The sequence below is a fragment of the Galeopterus variegatus genome, unplaced genomic scaffold (genome assembly GCF_000696425.1).
Source record: "Galeopterus variegatus unplaced genomic scaffold, G_variegatus-3.0.2 Scaffold228, whole genome shotgun sequence".
Lineage (NCBI taxonomy): Eukaryota > Metazoa > Chordata > Mammalia > Dermoptera > Cynocephalidae > Galeopterus > Galeopterus variegatus.
The window spans coordinates 20,256-34,652 of NW_007726339.1; the positions used below are offsets into that span (position 1 = coordinate 20,256).

The 14,397-nt window shown below is 57.8% G+C and overlaps 1 protein-coding gene across 1 annotated transcript in view; it reads left to right on the forward strand.

The window, feature by feature from the left end:
* Window positions 1-4,268: 4,268 nt before the first annotated feature.
* The window catches only part of FBRSL1 (fibrosin-like 1), a 94,681-nt gene continuing 84,552 nt past the window's right edge, over window positions 4,269-14,397 (forward strand). The window contains exons 1-2 of the mRNA XM_008566203.1: window positions 4,269-4,331; window positions 9,126-9,266. Coding sequence (XP_008564425.1) covers window positions 4,269-4,331; window positions 9,126-9,266 — 204 coding nt within the window. The remainder of the gene's footprint in view (window positions 4,332-9,125; window positions 9,267-14,397) is intronic.

Consider the following 14,397-nt stretch of genomic DNA (forward strand, 5'->3'; position numbering starts at 1 on the left):
CGCCGCGCGCCCCCCGCGCCGCCGCCGCCGCGAGTCCAGCTCACAGGAGGAGGAGGTCATCGACGGCTTCGCCATCGCCAGCTTCAGCACCCTGGAGGCCCTGGAGGTGGGTGGCGAGCGCGGGCCCGAGGCGACCCCCGCCGCGGGGACCGTGGGCGCCCACTGCGGGCCTCGACGGTCGCATCCGGGAGACGCAGAAGCGTCGGGTGGGTTTAGAGGTGCTGTGAGCTGCAGGGGGAAAATATCTAAATGACACCGTCTAAACCGGAGGTTGTCTGACAACACAATCGGCCTTTTTTCAGTTGTGTTTCTGTTGCCAAAACATCACTGGTTCAGCGTGTACTAGGGAGCTGGGCAGTGCTGGACTTCATGGAGGCGATGATAAAGTGGATACTTTTGGGTTTTTTCTGTTCCCCTCTCCCCCTTGACGGTTTTGCTCAGTGGAGCAGAGGGAGGGTCTTGGTGACCACCGTTTGCTGCATGGTTAGTAGGCTGGCAAAAAATATCGCTTGTCTGGCTGATATATAAAGGACGGTATTTGCTGAGCAAATACCCTTCTTGCCCAAACCCAGGTGAGCAGAGAAGGAAATGAAATATTGTCAGAGTTAGCAAGTGGGCTGGGTGGGGCGCTGCTGTCTCCCTAGAACTGGCATGGGTGTCCTGGGAGCCTCAGCCAGCTCCTTTGCCCTCCCGAAGTGGAGACAATTCCAGCGAGGTGTGCCCCATCAGCACTTACTTTGAGTCCCAGGGATCACTGTTGCTGGCACCTCTCTTTTTTCAAGGACTCAGGAGCCTGTGGGCTGGGATCCCCAAGTCTCAGAGGCTGAATTTGGGGTAAGGGAAGATGCCTCCTGCAGGTCTTTGAAGTGAGTTCTTTCCAAGTCCACATTCCAACTCTGGGGTCTGTGAGGGCTTGGAGAGAACCTCAGGGTCAGGTGCCGGTGGCCAGGAGAGGTAGCCCTGGAACAGGCATGCTGCTTTCTATGTGAGCAGATGGGTGGAGAGTGGTGGGGCACCTATGAGCACAGGACGCAGATCCCCTAGCTTGTGTTCACCACACAGCCTGCAGATCCTCTGCTGTGCCCACCTGGGGGCCCGAGGTGGCTTCTGGTCTGAGGGGTCCTCATCAAGATGCTTTGGTGTGGGGGCTGGGAGACTGTCTCCAGTGCTGGCATATGCCATGGCTCTGTACTCGGAAGGGATGGCTCCACAGCAGTTTTTTGCCTTCTTGTTGATAATAATGACACGTGCACTTAGTGAGCACTTTCTACAAGCCTGGCTCTGCACTAAGCTCCTACACTGCAGCGTGCAAGACTGATTCCAGATCTGTAACTGCCCTGCCTGCCTTGCTTCCTGTGTCCCCTGCCAGGAGGGCAAAAAATAAAAACCCTAAATGTGGCCTCAAAGGCCCTGCACACCTGTCAGCCTCCTCCCCTTTCCATCCCAGCATGTCAGCCCTCTGGGTTCTGCCTCACAGCTTCCATACCTATTGTTCTCTGACTGGCCAGCGTTTGGTGCCTGCATGTCTCCACACAGTTGTCCCTGGCCCTTGTCCGAAGTGACATCCCTTCCCACCCAGCTGTCTGTCCCCCACCTTCCTTCCTGTCCTTGCACTACATGAAGCTGTCTTGTGACTTACTCGCCCTCTGGTTTCGTCCTCTCCCCACGAGAACTTGTAAGCTGGAAAAGAGTGGACATCATGTCTGTCTCCGGTCTCCTGTGGGGCCCCAGTGCCCAGAACAGAGCTCGGCTTGTGGAAAGTACCCCACATATGTTTGTGGAGTAAATGAGCGAGGAGAGAAGCAGAGTTTCAGGAAGCCTGGTCTCATGCCTAAAGTCACAGCGCACCGAGCCCTGCTGGGTCCCAGTGCTCTGCCCTCAGCTGTCTGGCTGTCTACCTCCTCCATCAGGGTCACCACCTCCCTCGGCCGCAGGCAGTGGGTTTTGGGGACTTGTGTGGGCTCAGACCAGCCCCACCAGGTCATAGCGAGATTAGCCTGCTTCTGCTTGGCATTCACGTAACCAGGGCATCCTTAGGGCCTTGGAAAGTACGGGGCTTCTGGACAAGTCATAACCTAGAAAGGCCTAGAAGTGTCTCTTCATTGGCCTCATTTCTTGCTGAGGTGTACTGGTTTTTCCCCAAAGTTCAGATAACTTGTAATCAACATTGATAAAAATGACTGGTTCAGTGAACATTCACTCTACCAGGCACTAATCTGAGCTGTTCTGTATAGATATTAATTTGTTTACTTCTCAGATGACCCACCAGGGAGGCTGGTTGCCCCCACTCCACAGGTGGGGACACTGAGGCACAGTATGTCTAACTGGTGTTGAGCGTGCAGCAAAGGGAGTCAATTGCCCCAGCCTGCCCAGGATTGGGGTGTGTGCCCAGGGTCTCCAGGACTCCAGCCAAAGGCGGAGCCTTCACTTGCCATCAGTTTACCCCCAGGTTTTGGGGCTACTCTCACACCAGGATCCCTGGAAGACATGACACCAAGCCCTTGCCCTCTAAGGGTGACATTTAAGTGTCAGAGAAGCCCACATAACCCCAGAGGCCATGTAACCCCTGCCAGGCACAACATGAGCATAAACAACCAAACAGCAGGTGTGGACTTGCTCAGGAGGTGTAGCCTGCGCACAGAAGCGTGTCCCATTACCTTTGTCTGCACCCCCCCACCTGCCCAAATAGGCCCCCCACCCACTCTGTGCCCCAGGCAAGTTCATGACCCCTCTCTGTGCCATGGGTAGGCCCCGTGCCCTCCTCCCCTGTGTCTGCCTCTGCAGAGGAGGAACATCCCCTGTCATGGGGTGGCTGAAGATCGCCCGCCTGTGCCTCTGTGTGCGCTGCAGGCATGGTAGGAACTACCTAAATGTTAGCAGTAGTGGCTGTTGGCTGAGGAGGGGCCAGGATTCTGGCCTGGCTCAGGGCATGTCCTCAGCCCTGGGGACAGAGTCATCTCCACTGGCAGTTAATGATCAACCAGAGACTCAGACTGGATCCCTGTGGTGGAGCCAAGCGTGTGCCGAGGGGCAGGGCTGGGCAGGGGTCTGCAGACCTGAGCCTGGTCCCTTTTGACTTTCTGTTTTTCTCTCTAATGGGGGCTGGGGGTGTGAGTGGGGTCTTGTGGTTTGGGGAAGACAGGATCCAAGGAAGCCCTGCGGGTCTCGTTCCTCTGCTCTTACTCTGACCAGGGATGCAGCCTTCTTGTTTCCTGTGACAACTCTGTCTCCTGATTGAACTGACCAGAGGTGATGGGAAGCCCCCCTTCCAGTGGTGCCGCTGTTCTCTGGATGCCCAAGGTCCTTCCCTGAAGGCCAATTCCCCTGTGTGTGGGGCCAGGAGGAGTGTCCAGGGCTGTGTTAGGCCCCTCTTCCCTGTGGCAAAGGCCTATCTTGCCTGACCTCAGGCCACAGAACAGGTTGTGCCGGTCCCTGTGTCTCTTGAGAGATAGGTCAGAAGCTGCAAGCAGAGCCCCTATAGGCCACAAACTGCCTTCTGTTCCCATGTGCTGCCCCTGCGACCTCCAGCACTCCACTTGGCATTGGCGCTGTGATCCATGCAGCGGGGAAGTGGCCAGCACCTGTGTGCATGTCTGTTATTCTGGTTTGGCATCCGTGTGACTTTTTGTTAATTTGCTTTTTTTAAAACAGCAATTCCATTTCACCTGGTTCAAAAATCAAGCTCTATAAAAAGGTGTATGTTGGAAAGTTTCGGCTCCAACCTCAGCCTCCTACAGGAACTGCATTCACAGGTTTCTGGTCTTTCTAGAGCTTCATGTTGGAGATATAACCAAATACAGACATGCAGTCTACTGAGAAGGGAGGATTGCTCTTCATATCTGTACTCGTGCGTGCTGGGAATGAGGACGGAAAGGAAAACTCCTGAAACACGAGCTGTGACCAGCGACTTCCTTTCTTCAGTTCCTGTGTTTCCGTATTCTCTGGTCAGCCCATATGACTGATAATCCACAGAGATCATGTACCTAAAACCCCCTGGACTCGCTATGCACAGTCAGAGTAGTGCTTCAGAAGCCCAGCGCCAGCCTCCTCACATCCATAGGCTAGTGACCATGTGTGCCCCTACCCCCACCCCCGCTCCCAGCCTTCCAGGGCTGTCCAGGGGTGAGCAGTGATTTTTGCTGAAAATTACTCAGCTTGTCTCAGCTGCAGACAGAAGCCTCTCAGGCTGGGGGTGTGATCCTGGATTCTGTGGTTGTAGCTAAGGGGAGGGTAGCAAGTTCTCAGGGCACAGCCCCATGGTGGGAGACATGGGGATGTCAGGGGGGGTGCCCAAGACCTACCCCACCCTGGGCCACGTCCCAAAGGTTCAGGTGGGTGGTCTCTCTGCAACCCCCTGGTGGGCCAGGTGGGGGACTTCATAATATTGTTCAGGGTCCCCAGGGGCAAGTACACAAGGGTCAAGGCTGGCTCACTGCTGCTCAGGGCTGGGAGTGTGGCCCAGCTGCATGGGGAGCTGGGATGCAGCCCTGCTGGGCGCTGCATGCAGGGGCCTGGCAGTATCACTTGACCTCCAGGGGCCACTGAAGCCCACATTGTTGGTCCTGCCTCTGGGGGCCAAGTTTGTGCTAGGGACCCATCTGCCCATGCCCATTCCTTAGACAGGGATGGGGGCTAAGGCCGTGCAGACGATTGGGCTCAGTGAGGAGAGCCAGGGGCAACAGGGTCATTCACCACAAGAGTGTCTGAACCTCTGGCCCAGAGCACCTCTGCATGGTTGCCTCCTGGTCTTCAGATGGGGAAACCTAGGCCCAGAGAGGAGAAGTGCTTCACCAACAGTCACCAGACAGGGTGCAGAGCTGAGCTTGGAACCTGCTCTAGGACGGTGTTGGGCTGCTGAGAGGCTGTGTTGACCCCAGTTCCTCCCAGAAGTTGTGGGCTAGGGGCCTTCATCTGTCCTGCTGCCCCTTGCAGCCCCCCACCGTGTGGTTTGGAGGCTTTGGGGTCTGAGCTGCTGCAGCAGAATGGTCACCCATTCTCCTCCCCCCTCGTCCCTGCCCCTCCAACTTCTTGGGATCCTTCTGAGGCCTTACTATGGCCACCCCACCTCCCTGTGGATCCCACATATCACTGTACATAGGTCATACTCTGTACCTGGGCTCTGCCCTCCTCCTGGAAGCTTTTCCCCAAGCATCCCAGTGACTCACTCAGAAATCCTGCAGTAAGGAGCCCTGCTGCTGGGCCCCTCTGACCCACCGAGTTATTTCTTTTCAGCTCTTGTCCCCAGAGCTCGTCCCTCGTTTGGGTTGTCTTTGCCCCTCCAGGAGACTCAGGAGGTGTCCATTTTGATCCCCCTCCCCCCCCCACTGAGAACTCAGACCCAAACCTCCTGCACACGTGTGGTTGTTTCCTTGAGAGCAACACCAGAAACACCTGGAACTGGAAGTGCTGAGTCTGCCTGTAGCCTTTCGAAAGCTTTTGATGAGTAGCAAGCCAGTCCCACTTCAGGGAGGTGGCGCAGGGGTGGGGGGGAGGGGGCTGTTCCCTGCTAGGAGTCTCCTGTTTCGGTTACTTGCCGTTTTATGTTTTTGTCCCTCAGAGTAAAAGCCTTGTTTTGTAATTGGTTGTCACAGTTTGTATGAGAAAGCCTCTCTCAACTCGTTTGTACCTGGGCATTTGCTGCATTCCTCATCACTGCTGACGTTTCCCTTAGGGCTTTTTGTGGGGTTTCTTCTTGGCTGAAGTGGCATCTGCAAGTAACCAGGATGTTGCTGCTTTTCTTGCTGCCAGTTTCTTTTCATGTCTTATCGCATTTGTTAGCACTTCCAAAGCGTGTGTTTGACAGTGCTGTCTGTGTCTGTGTCCCTCCTTCTCTGAGCAGGGAGGCTTTCCTTTTTCTGGTGTAGCACCAGAGGTGGATGAGGCCTTGCCCACAGAGCCTGTGTTTCTCCCTGGGCCCGTGAGGTCCGTACTATGCACTGCAGGGCTGTCCTGAATCCTGGGAGTGGGCCCTGACTGGCTGTGTTGGTGGGGTTTCATTTCAGGTGGCTTTGTGGATAGCTGAGATTTTTGCGACAACTCCTAGTAAAATTAGGCTGTGGTTGTCTTGTTGCAGGTTCAACTGCATTTGGATTGGGAACTTTTCTGTCTGTTTTTGTACTCTGGAACACTGGAAATGGCATAAGAATCGTCTACTTCCTCCGGTTCCAGCCCTGTTAGCATGATTTGGGGTGGGGACGCAGGTAATGAGGAAGATGATGAGGGGACCACCTGGCCAGGAAGGAGCTGACTTGCGAGTTGGGGAGAGCATGGCTGACAGTCCTGGGGTGGGCCTGGCTGGACTGTGGGGGTCAGGAGGCCCCTCTGTGGAGGGGGACCTGCAAGCTAGGGCCAAGGCCAAGAGCACGAGAAGGGAGGCATCTGGCTGACAACCTCCTAAGCGTGGGAAAGGCCCTGAGGTGGATCTAGCCTGGCGGTTGAGTCAGGAGGAGCCCAGACCATCCACGTCCCTCTAGGGGCCACCTGGTGCTGTGACCACCCTGACCTAGGCTGTCCCCTCCCTCTGGGCTCACCCTCTGTACCCCTTCTAAGCAGACCATGTTGGGACCTCCTCTGGCCTCAGCTCCTGCATATTTTAGGAGTTCACAGGACTCAATCACCTCTCATTGCCTCCAGGCCCCCTGCCAAGATGAGCTGAGTGGATCACCCCTGGCAGGACCCCAGCCCCAAGACTGGCCGGGAGGGATGCAGGGCACCCTCCCACCTGCTGGGGCAGCCCTGGCCTAGGGATCCGGCCACTTCCCCATGACCTGAGGTCCAGCCCTGAGTCCCCCCACGTGGCCATGACACAGCCATATGTCCCTAAACCAGGGACAGCATATAGGCAGCTCCAGGTCCCCAAGGAAGGGCCAGGGTTTGTTGTGCGTGTTCGGGGGGGTGTGTGTGTGTGTGTGTGCACGCGCGCGCCTGCCTGAGTGTGCACCTCCCCCAGATACCCCAAGGGCCTGGGGCTCCTCCCTTGGCCCTCAGCACCCGGGAGCGTGTAATGTCCAAGAAGGTCATGTGGCACCAGATAGGGGGCCGTCGCTGACCTGCCCCTCTTCCTCCTGCCTTCAGGGCTGTCTCGGTTCTCTGGGAAGTTATCAGTTTTGTCTCTGGGAACCTGGAGAGGTCAGGGTGAGCTGGGCTGGGGCCACCCACCTCTGTTCAGCACCCCACAGCTACCTCTGGCAGGCTCAGGGCCCCTTTCACCCTGCATGCTCTGTGCCATGCACTCATGGAGTCTGAGTCACACAATGGCTTGGGGGTCATGAGGGCTGTGACCAGGGGCTGGACATTCATGGCTGGGGAGGAAATACAGAGGATGTGACATTGGTCAGGACATTCCAGTGGGGATCAGCAAGTGCCCAGCTTATGAGGACCCCCAGCCCTCTGGCCACCTGCGTGGGGCTTCGCCCTGGAGCCCCATCCCTACTGCCCTCTGGAGGTGCTGACAGTTGCCCCCTGCCTTTCTCCTTGGTCTTGAGAATTGCTTTGGTCCCCAAGAAGAAGGCAGCCACAGCCCTGGAGGCCAAGCCTGCATCTCTTTGGAGCCTACAGAGAAGATTTTCCCAGGTCATTCCCTGTCCGGCTCAGAGAGGGGAGCGTGGCAGCCCCACCCTTCCACTGCCATTCTTCCACAGATAGCCCCAGGCCAGGTATCATGTTGGGTTCCCGCTTGGTGGATCTGCAAGACTCTCCAGAGAAATGGGGAGGTGGGCTGTCTGAGACTCCGGTGGGATGAGGGCCGGCCCCGCAGTCCACACATGTCCTGGGTCACGCCCCCCACCTCCCCTACCCTGTGTGCCAGGCCCTGTGCAGCCCTGGGGGGATATACCCAAGAGCCCGGTCATCAGTGTCAGGACAGCATAAAGGGGCTGTCATTGGACTCTGGGGATCACTGAGGAGGATGAGGAGGCCAGGTGAGTTCTGGGACCAGCCCAGGCACATGCCACAGTGGGAGCCCATTGAGGCGGGCAGACACAGTGGATAGCAGCCAGGGGCAGGTTTTGAGTCCGCAGGCAGTGGGTCATCTGGAGAAGGTTTGGGGGCTGTTATGGGAGAGGCAGCAGGAGGAGGGGTTGGGATGGTGGGTGGTCCCCAAGGACATTCTGAGGTGCCTTCTCCTTCAGGAGCTGTATTACAAGACCTGCATGAAATCAAGGTTTCAAGGACTCAGGCACACGGGGTGTTTGGTTCTAGATTAGTGGGGAGAATGTTCCAGTGCCCTTCTATGCCCGAGTAGTTTAACCAGTGTTTTTCAGATCACCAGGAGCTGTCTGGTTTCTGTGGCAAGCTGGGTGTGGAGAGAGCTGACTGGGAATCCCCAGTGCTTTGCTCAGCATCAGGGAGGGCTGGGTGGGCTACATGCCCATCTCTGTGACCCAGCTCTTGGCTTCTTATCTGCAGCAGCTGCGTCAGACCCGGCCAGCTCAGTGGGGCAGACGCAGCCCCAAGACTTGGAGCCACACGCACTGACCCAGTCCCTCCAAGGCCAGGCTCTCTCTTGTGAGAACTTGGTGTCCGCCCCGCAGCTGTCCGAGGCATGAGTGTGACTCCATGGGATGGCCCTTGCTCGAGGGCCCAACCCTATCACCCATAGCTTTTTTGCTTAAAAGCAAAGTCAGTTGTAACCATAATGCTCGAATATGGAAACAGGAATGTGGTGGTCAGGGCCGGTCCATGGCATCTCCTAGGGCTTCATGTGCATCAGCTCATCCATCTTCCTGGTGGCCCCTTGCAGTGGGTGCTGCACTGTCCCCATCCTACAGATGAGGACACTGAGGCAGTGTCTCCACTGCTGGCGAATGGCAGAGCAAGAGTAGAACTCAGGTATGGGGTGAGATCTGTGCGTGGGCCCATGTGTCTGGCTCCCCCGCCCTCCTGTCCTTTGCCATGGTATGCACACCAGCCCCTGGAACCCAGCTCTGTGTCGAGGGTACTTCATCCTGACTCCTCTCCCTACTCAGTCCCTCTGTCACCCTGAGTTTGGCCATATCCTGCTGCTAGTTGCTGCTGAGGAGCTCAGCACCCTCCCTGCAGGCTGTCCTCCATCCAGGGGCTGTGAATGCTGATAGCTCAGGGTCCTCATGGGACCCCCATCACCTCTCTGACCTTTCCCACTGCAGCTGTACCTCAACCAGACACTCTTCCTATGCCCTGCACAGCCTGTGCCCAGCCCCCCACCACCCACTCGCCCCTTGCCCCTGCCTGTCTCCAGGGACCTTGTGGCAGAGAACTGGGCAGAGAAGGAGCCCAAGCAGCCTACAGTGATTGCCTAGGAGGGGTGGCCCTGACATGGACGAGGCTGGACAGTGGCCACATCCACCCCTTAATGACCGGCTGTGCCAGGTCTGTGTCAGCCTAGATCACCCTCAGGGCTCAGCTTCCCCTGCTAGAGCTAGCTGGGATTTGTCAGACAGACTTTGTTCTCTAAGAGACACACAGACCAGCTCGCCTGGATGAACTTGGCTTCATAGATCTCATCTGCTGCCTGGGCCAGACCCCAGGGGTGTCTGTCATCCTGAAATAAAACCCCTTCCTTCCCAGGCCCACAAGCCCGTGTGGCCCAGCCCTGCCCATGCTGCCTCCCTCCTCCACTTGTGCACATCTGCCTCAGGGCCTTTGCACCTGCCTTTGCCCCAGCTCAGGTGTCCCAGTTCCCTTTTCTTCCTCACCACATGGCTGGCAATCCGTTTCCTCATCTGCAGGGGTGCTGAGGTAAGTGCACCTGCTTCCCAGCCACCCAGCACCAGGGTGAGGGTCCCTCTGTGCCATCCCTGTCTCCTCCCGGCAGTCCTGCTCTGAATGAGCCCTCACCCCCAGGTGCATCCCGTGTCCTGCTGGGTCCTGTGTTCAGACCATGCTGGCCGGTGGTGGTGGCTGATGCACAGAGGGCAGGGGCCAGCTTGGACTAGCCAGGTGGGTAGGCTTGGCACTTGGGTACCTGCCCTCACACACTTCTTCCCACCCTAATACCTCTGGGCCATGGCTTGCACCAGGGTCCTCCCACATCCCATGTCCATGGCACCAGGCTGGCTCTGGGCCACCCAGGGCTGCAGAAGAGGCTCAGGTGGGCCGGGCCCATGTTTGGCCGCTGAGCAGCAACTGCTCGGGTGCCTTGGGCTCCCCAGCCCTGACCCCAGGGACCGGCTCAGGCTGAGGTGAGGGGGCTAGTGCTCTGGATGCCTCCCCCAGCTGTGATGTCACGGCCCTGTCCTGGAGTCCCCAGGCCCACGGCCTCCTCCCCTTCTCAGCTTGCATTGCCTTGTCCTGCGTCCCTGACCCTCTGAGACAGTGTCACCTGCCTGGGTGTTTCCCAGCACCGAGCTCCCTTAGATTGTTTTCATCTACATCTAAATGACCTAGTTTATTATTTTTTTTAATTGTGAAAAAGATTATATGGTCAGAATGTGTAGAGCCTACATCTGCTTTAAAGCGTTGACCATGAGTGAGCCCATGTGACATCCCCAGCAGGCCCAGGAGCTGGAGGGCAGTTAGAGTCCCTGAACAAGGGTGGTGGGTGGGGGCTGTGCAGGGGTGGTCTCTCTTGGCTGCTTCGATCCAGCATGTGGCCCAGGGCAGATGGGCAGTGGTGTGACACGTCCTTGTACTCCTTGGGGAACAAACACCAGGGGCAGCTGCCTGCCCCTCGCCCTACCTGCTGGCGTGGGGGCCGGCCAGTCCCCAAGGAGTCTCTTCTAGAATCCACAGCAGACCCCCAGGTGGCTGAGGCCTGGGAACATCATTACCTCCTTCCTGGCACACTGCCGCCCCAGGGCCATCTCCTCTTGTCCTGCTGCATCTGGGTCTGGGTCCTCACACAGCCCGGAGGAACCCTGCTGGAGGAGGAGCAAGGCTGCAGGCCCTGTCTGAGTGTGACCCCTGGCCTTCCAAGACATTGGAGCTGGAGGGAAGAAGACACCACTTAGGCTCCACAGTGCACAGCAGAGACCAGCAGTTGACCGTGGAATCCAATTGAGCTTGGTCAGAGGGTGGGTCAGGTAGGCAGTGAGGGGCCCCCTCTTCCCTACTGCAGCCCTCACGTGGGCCCTCTTGTCCACACGCCTATTCACAGCACTGGCTTCTCCCCGGGCAGTGCTGCCGCACCCACCAGGTCTGCCTCAAGCCTGTGAGCTGTCCACGCCACAGGGTGGGGTCTGCTTTGTCCCCAGGTGACAGTGCTGGTCACACAGTGGGGGCTTCACAAAGGTCTCCCCACAGGGCCAGGGTGGTATACAGCAGGTGTTCAAAGCACTCTGCCCAGGCAGTAAGGGATGTTTAAGCCAAGCTGGGTCGGTTGGTGACACCCGGGCCTCCTGGCGCTCAGCCTCCCACCACACCCCAGCAGCCCTTCCTGCCTCCTGGGTCCTTATGTGGCAGCCCACACAACAGTCACTTGGAGCCTTGACCAGCACCGGGGAGGTCTGTGGTCTTCACGTCGTCATGCTGGTGGCAGCCCTGTAGTGGCCTACCAATTCCGGGTGCTGCGCCTTGCCAGGGTGCAGCCAGCCATCTTCCAGGCAGCTCGGCTTGCTGGGGACAGGACCTCAGACTCCTGTGGGGTGGGCCATGAGAAAAAATTCAGGCGGTCAAGTTGACAGATGTGTTGGGCAGGAGAGACACAGGGGCCATAGCTGGAGGGGCAGTTAGGGTCCCCACGCCAGGGTGGGGGGTGGGGGCTACACGGGAGTGGTCTCCATTTGGCTTGGGGCAGATGGACAGCAGTGGCCAGTATGGGGGCCTCTGAGTTGGCTGCAGGTGTCTGAAGTGGCCAGAGGGACCCAGTGGGGTGGGCACTTGGGGTGCTGCCTGCACAGAGACCCTGGGCTGGGCTGGGTTGGATTTGGTGGGTGCAGTGGGCGGGCCCCAGGGTGGGGACAACCACAGCTTGTGAACAAGTAGGTTCAGGTGAGGAGGGAGGGCCAGGAATGCTGGGGAGGGAGTGGGCTGAGTGCTGCTGTTTTAATTAGGGTGGTCAGGGAAGTTGAGCCGACCCGTGCAGGCCGGGGAGTAAGCCACGTGGATGCCAGGGCAGAGGGTTGGCTGCGCCCAGGCCCGGGCAGGTGCAAGCAGGCCTGGAGGCCACTGCAGGGAGAGCTATGGAGTTTGCATCCAGACCTGATGGCGGGCGTGAGAAGCAGAGGCTGAGGTTTTGGCCTGAGCTCTTGGAGTAAGGGAGACATGAGCCTCTGCATGAGCTTCTGGGAGACAGGTCAGCTGGAGAGCCGGCTTCCTGTCCTGCCTGATAGGACCCTTGGGGGCTCCAGGCCTGATCTTGCCTGGGGGTGATGTGGTCATCACATGGGGCAAGAAGTGAAGGGGAGATCTCAAGTGCCCCATCCCCAGGGCCAGGCCTTCCTGTAGCCTGATAGCCTCGTGCTTCCAACAAGGGCTCTGGGGGAGAGGCCCTGACATGGTTCCAGGAGCGCTGGCCAGCCTGGATGAAGTGGGTGGGCCGAGCTAGGAGGGAGTAAGCAGCCTTGCCCCATGAGGGGAGACCGGGGATCTGCTTACTGATTTACAGTTTTATCTCCGTAGTTGGTTTACTGTGGTGCAATTAGAGGTTTTGATGGTGTTGCATAGTAATGACATTTAGGGGAGCTGAAAACAGATAAAATGGCTACAGGAAAATCTAGTCAGCGATTTCTCGGCAGTGAGCACCCAGCCTCAGTGGTCATCCTGGGGAGGGCAGCAGAGAGGTTTGGGAGCCTGGCTGTGCTGGGAGGTGCTGACCACCACTGTGGAGCCCTCGCCTCGAGCAGAGAGGGCTTCCTGGTTTCTTCCTGCAGGGCCCTGCACATGCAGGCATGGGGTCTGGCACTCAAACACATGCGCCGACCTAGGTGTGCACCACAGAAGGGTCCATGAGGCTCAGGGCCTCCACTGCACCAGCCCTGTAGGGCTCCCTGCCTTCGGCCTCTCTGCACAGCCGCCTCCATTGCCTGTAGTGATAGTGGGAGCTGGGGGCCCTCAGGGCAGGGCTGGGTGGTGAGTGGTGCCTAAGGACGCAGATCCTGGGCCACAACTGAGGCCTGTCAGTGCCTCAGTTTCCACATTTGACTCTAGGGTAGTCACAGCACTGTCTTCATGGGGTCATGTGTGGATCTGATGAGCAGATGTTTGTCGGAAGCTTTGCGGGGCAGTTGACATAGACCCAGCACTCCCTGTGCTGAACGCGGAACACATGTCCAGCTCCCCTGCCTCGGCTCAGTTCCTGGCCTGGACCTCCAATTTCACTTCCCTGATGTGAACCTTTCAGGCTCTTTCACGGATCCTGCACCCTTGTGCGGTGGAATTCCAGCGCCTTCCCTGGAATTGCTTGAGCACCACCTGTGGGGGTAGGACTGTAGGTGCCCCAGTTCGGGGGTGAGGCCATCCAGGACATCCTCTCAGGCCATGATTCCTGTCCCAACCCAACCCAACAGTCTACACTGAGAATGGATCAGTTCCTCTTTCAAGCATTGGAGATGCTACGACCACCACACCACTCCTCTTCATGGCCTTGGAGGGGTGCCTACACAGCCTCTCTGAGCTTCAGTGCTGACCCCTCAGGGTGGACGTGTGGTGACGAAGTGACTGTGCTCCACATGGCATGCAGCACTGAGGGGCCTGTCCTGGTGGGTTGAGCAAGTATGTTGGGTTCAGTGATGGGGCCAGCAAGGGTCCTGCCGTGTGGCATCCTGCTGTCAGGCCCTGTGGGGCAGTGCTGTGGTGTGGTCATGGGGTCTCTGAAACCAGCCAGATACAACCCGCAGGCTCACCATCACCCTGGAAAGCCTGGAATGGCCGGCTGTGCGGCTGTGTTCATCATTGCTGGCAAGACCAGCTGGCCCTGTCCCAGGTTAGGTGCTTTTCCTGTCTTCAAAGGGCTGCAGGTAGACAGCTGGCTTGCTCTCTTGCCTCAAGAAACTCAGAATAGGGTGTAGAGGATGGTCCCACTGATACCCCACGGGAATTCCTTGTTCTCACTCAGGACCCTGTGGACACAGGGTCTGTTGCTGAAGCCCAGGATGCCTATGGGACTCTCCTGGTTGCTGCTCTTCAGCAGCATCTGGGACCCTGCCCTGGGGCTGAGCAGAGGGGAGGGATGGATGCTGAACCAGGAAACTGCCCTGTGCTGGGTGTGACTTTAGGTGGGGTGAGGCCAGAGGGTTGGTCTGTGGAAATGGAGGAGGGTCCAGAGCAATCTTTATTTTTTTAAAAGCAAAGAAAAGCCAAAACAGGTTTACAGGAAATGTGGTAAATTTAAACAATTTGCAGTTAGCAAATGTATATTTTTAGCCACATGTAAATAATGTGGTGACTGGAGAGATGGCCTGAATCGCCTCGTGAGGCTGGGGCAGGGCCTGGAGGAAGGGTCTGCTTCACCCCCCCCCCCCCCCCCCCCCCCCCCCCCCC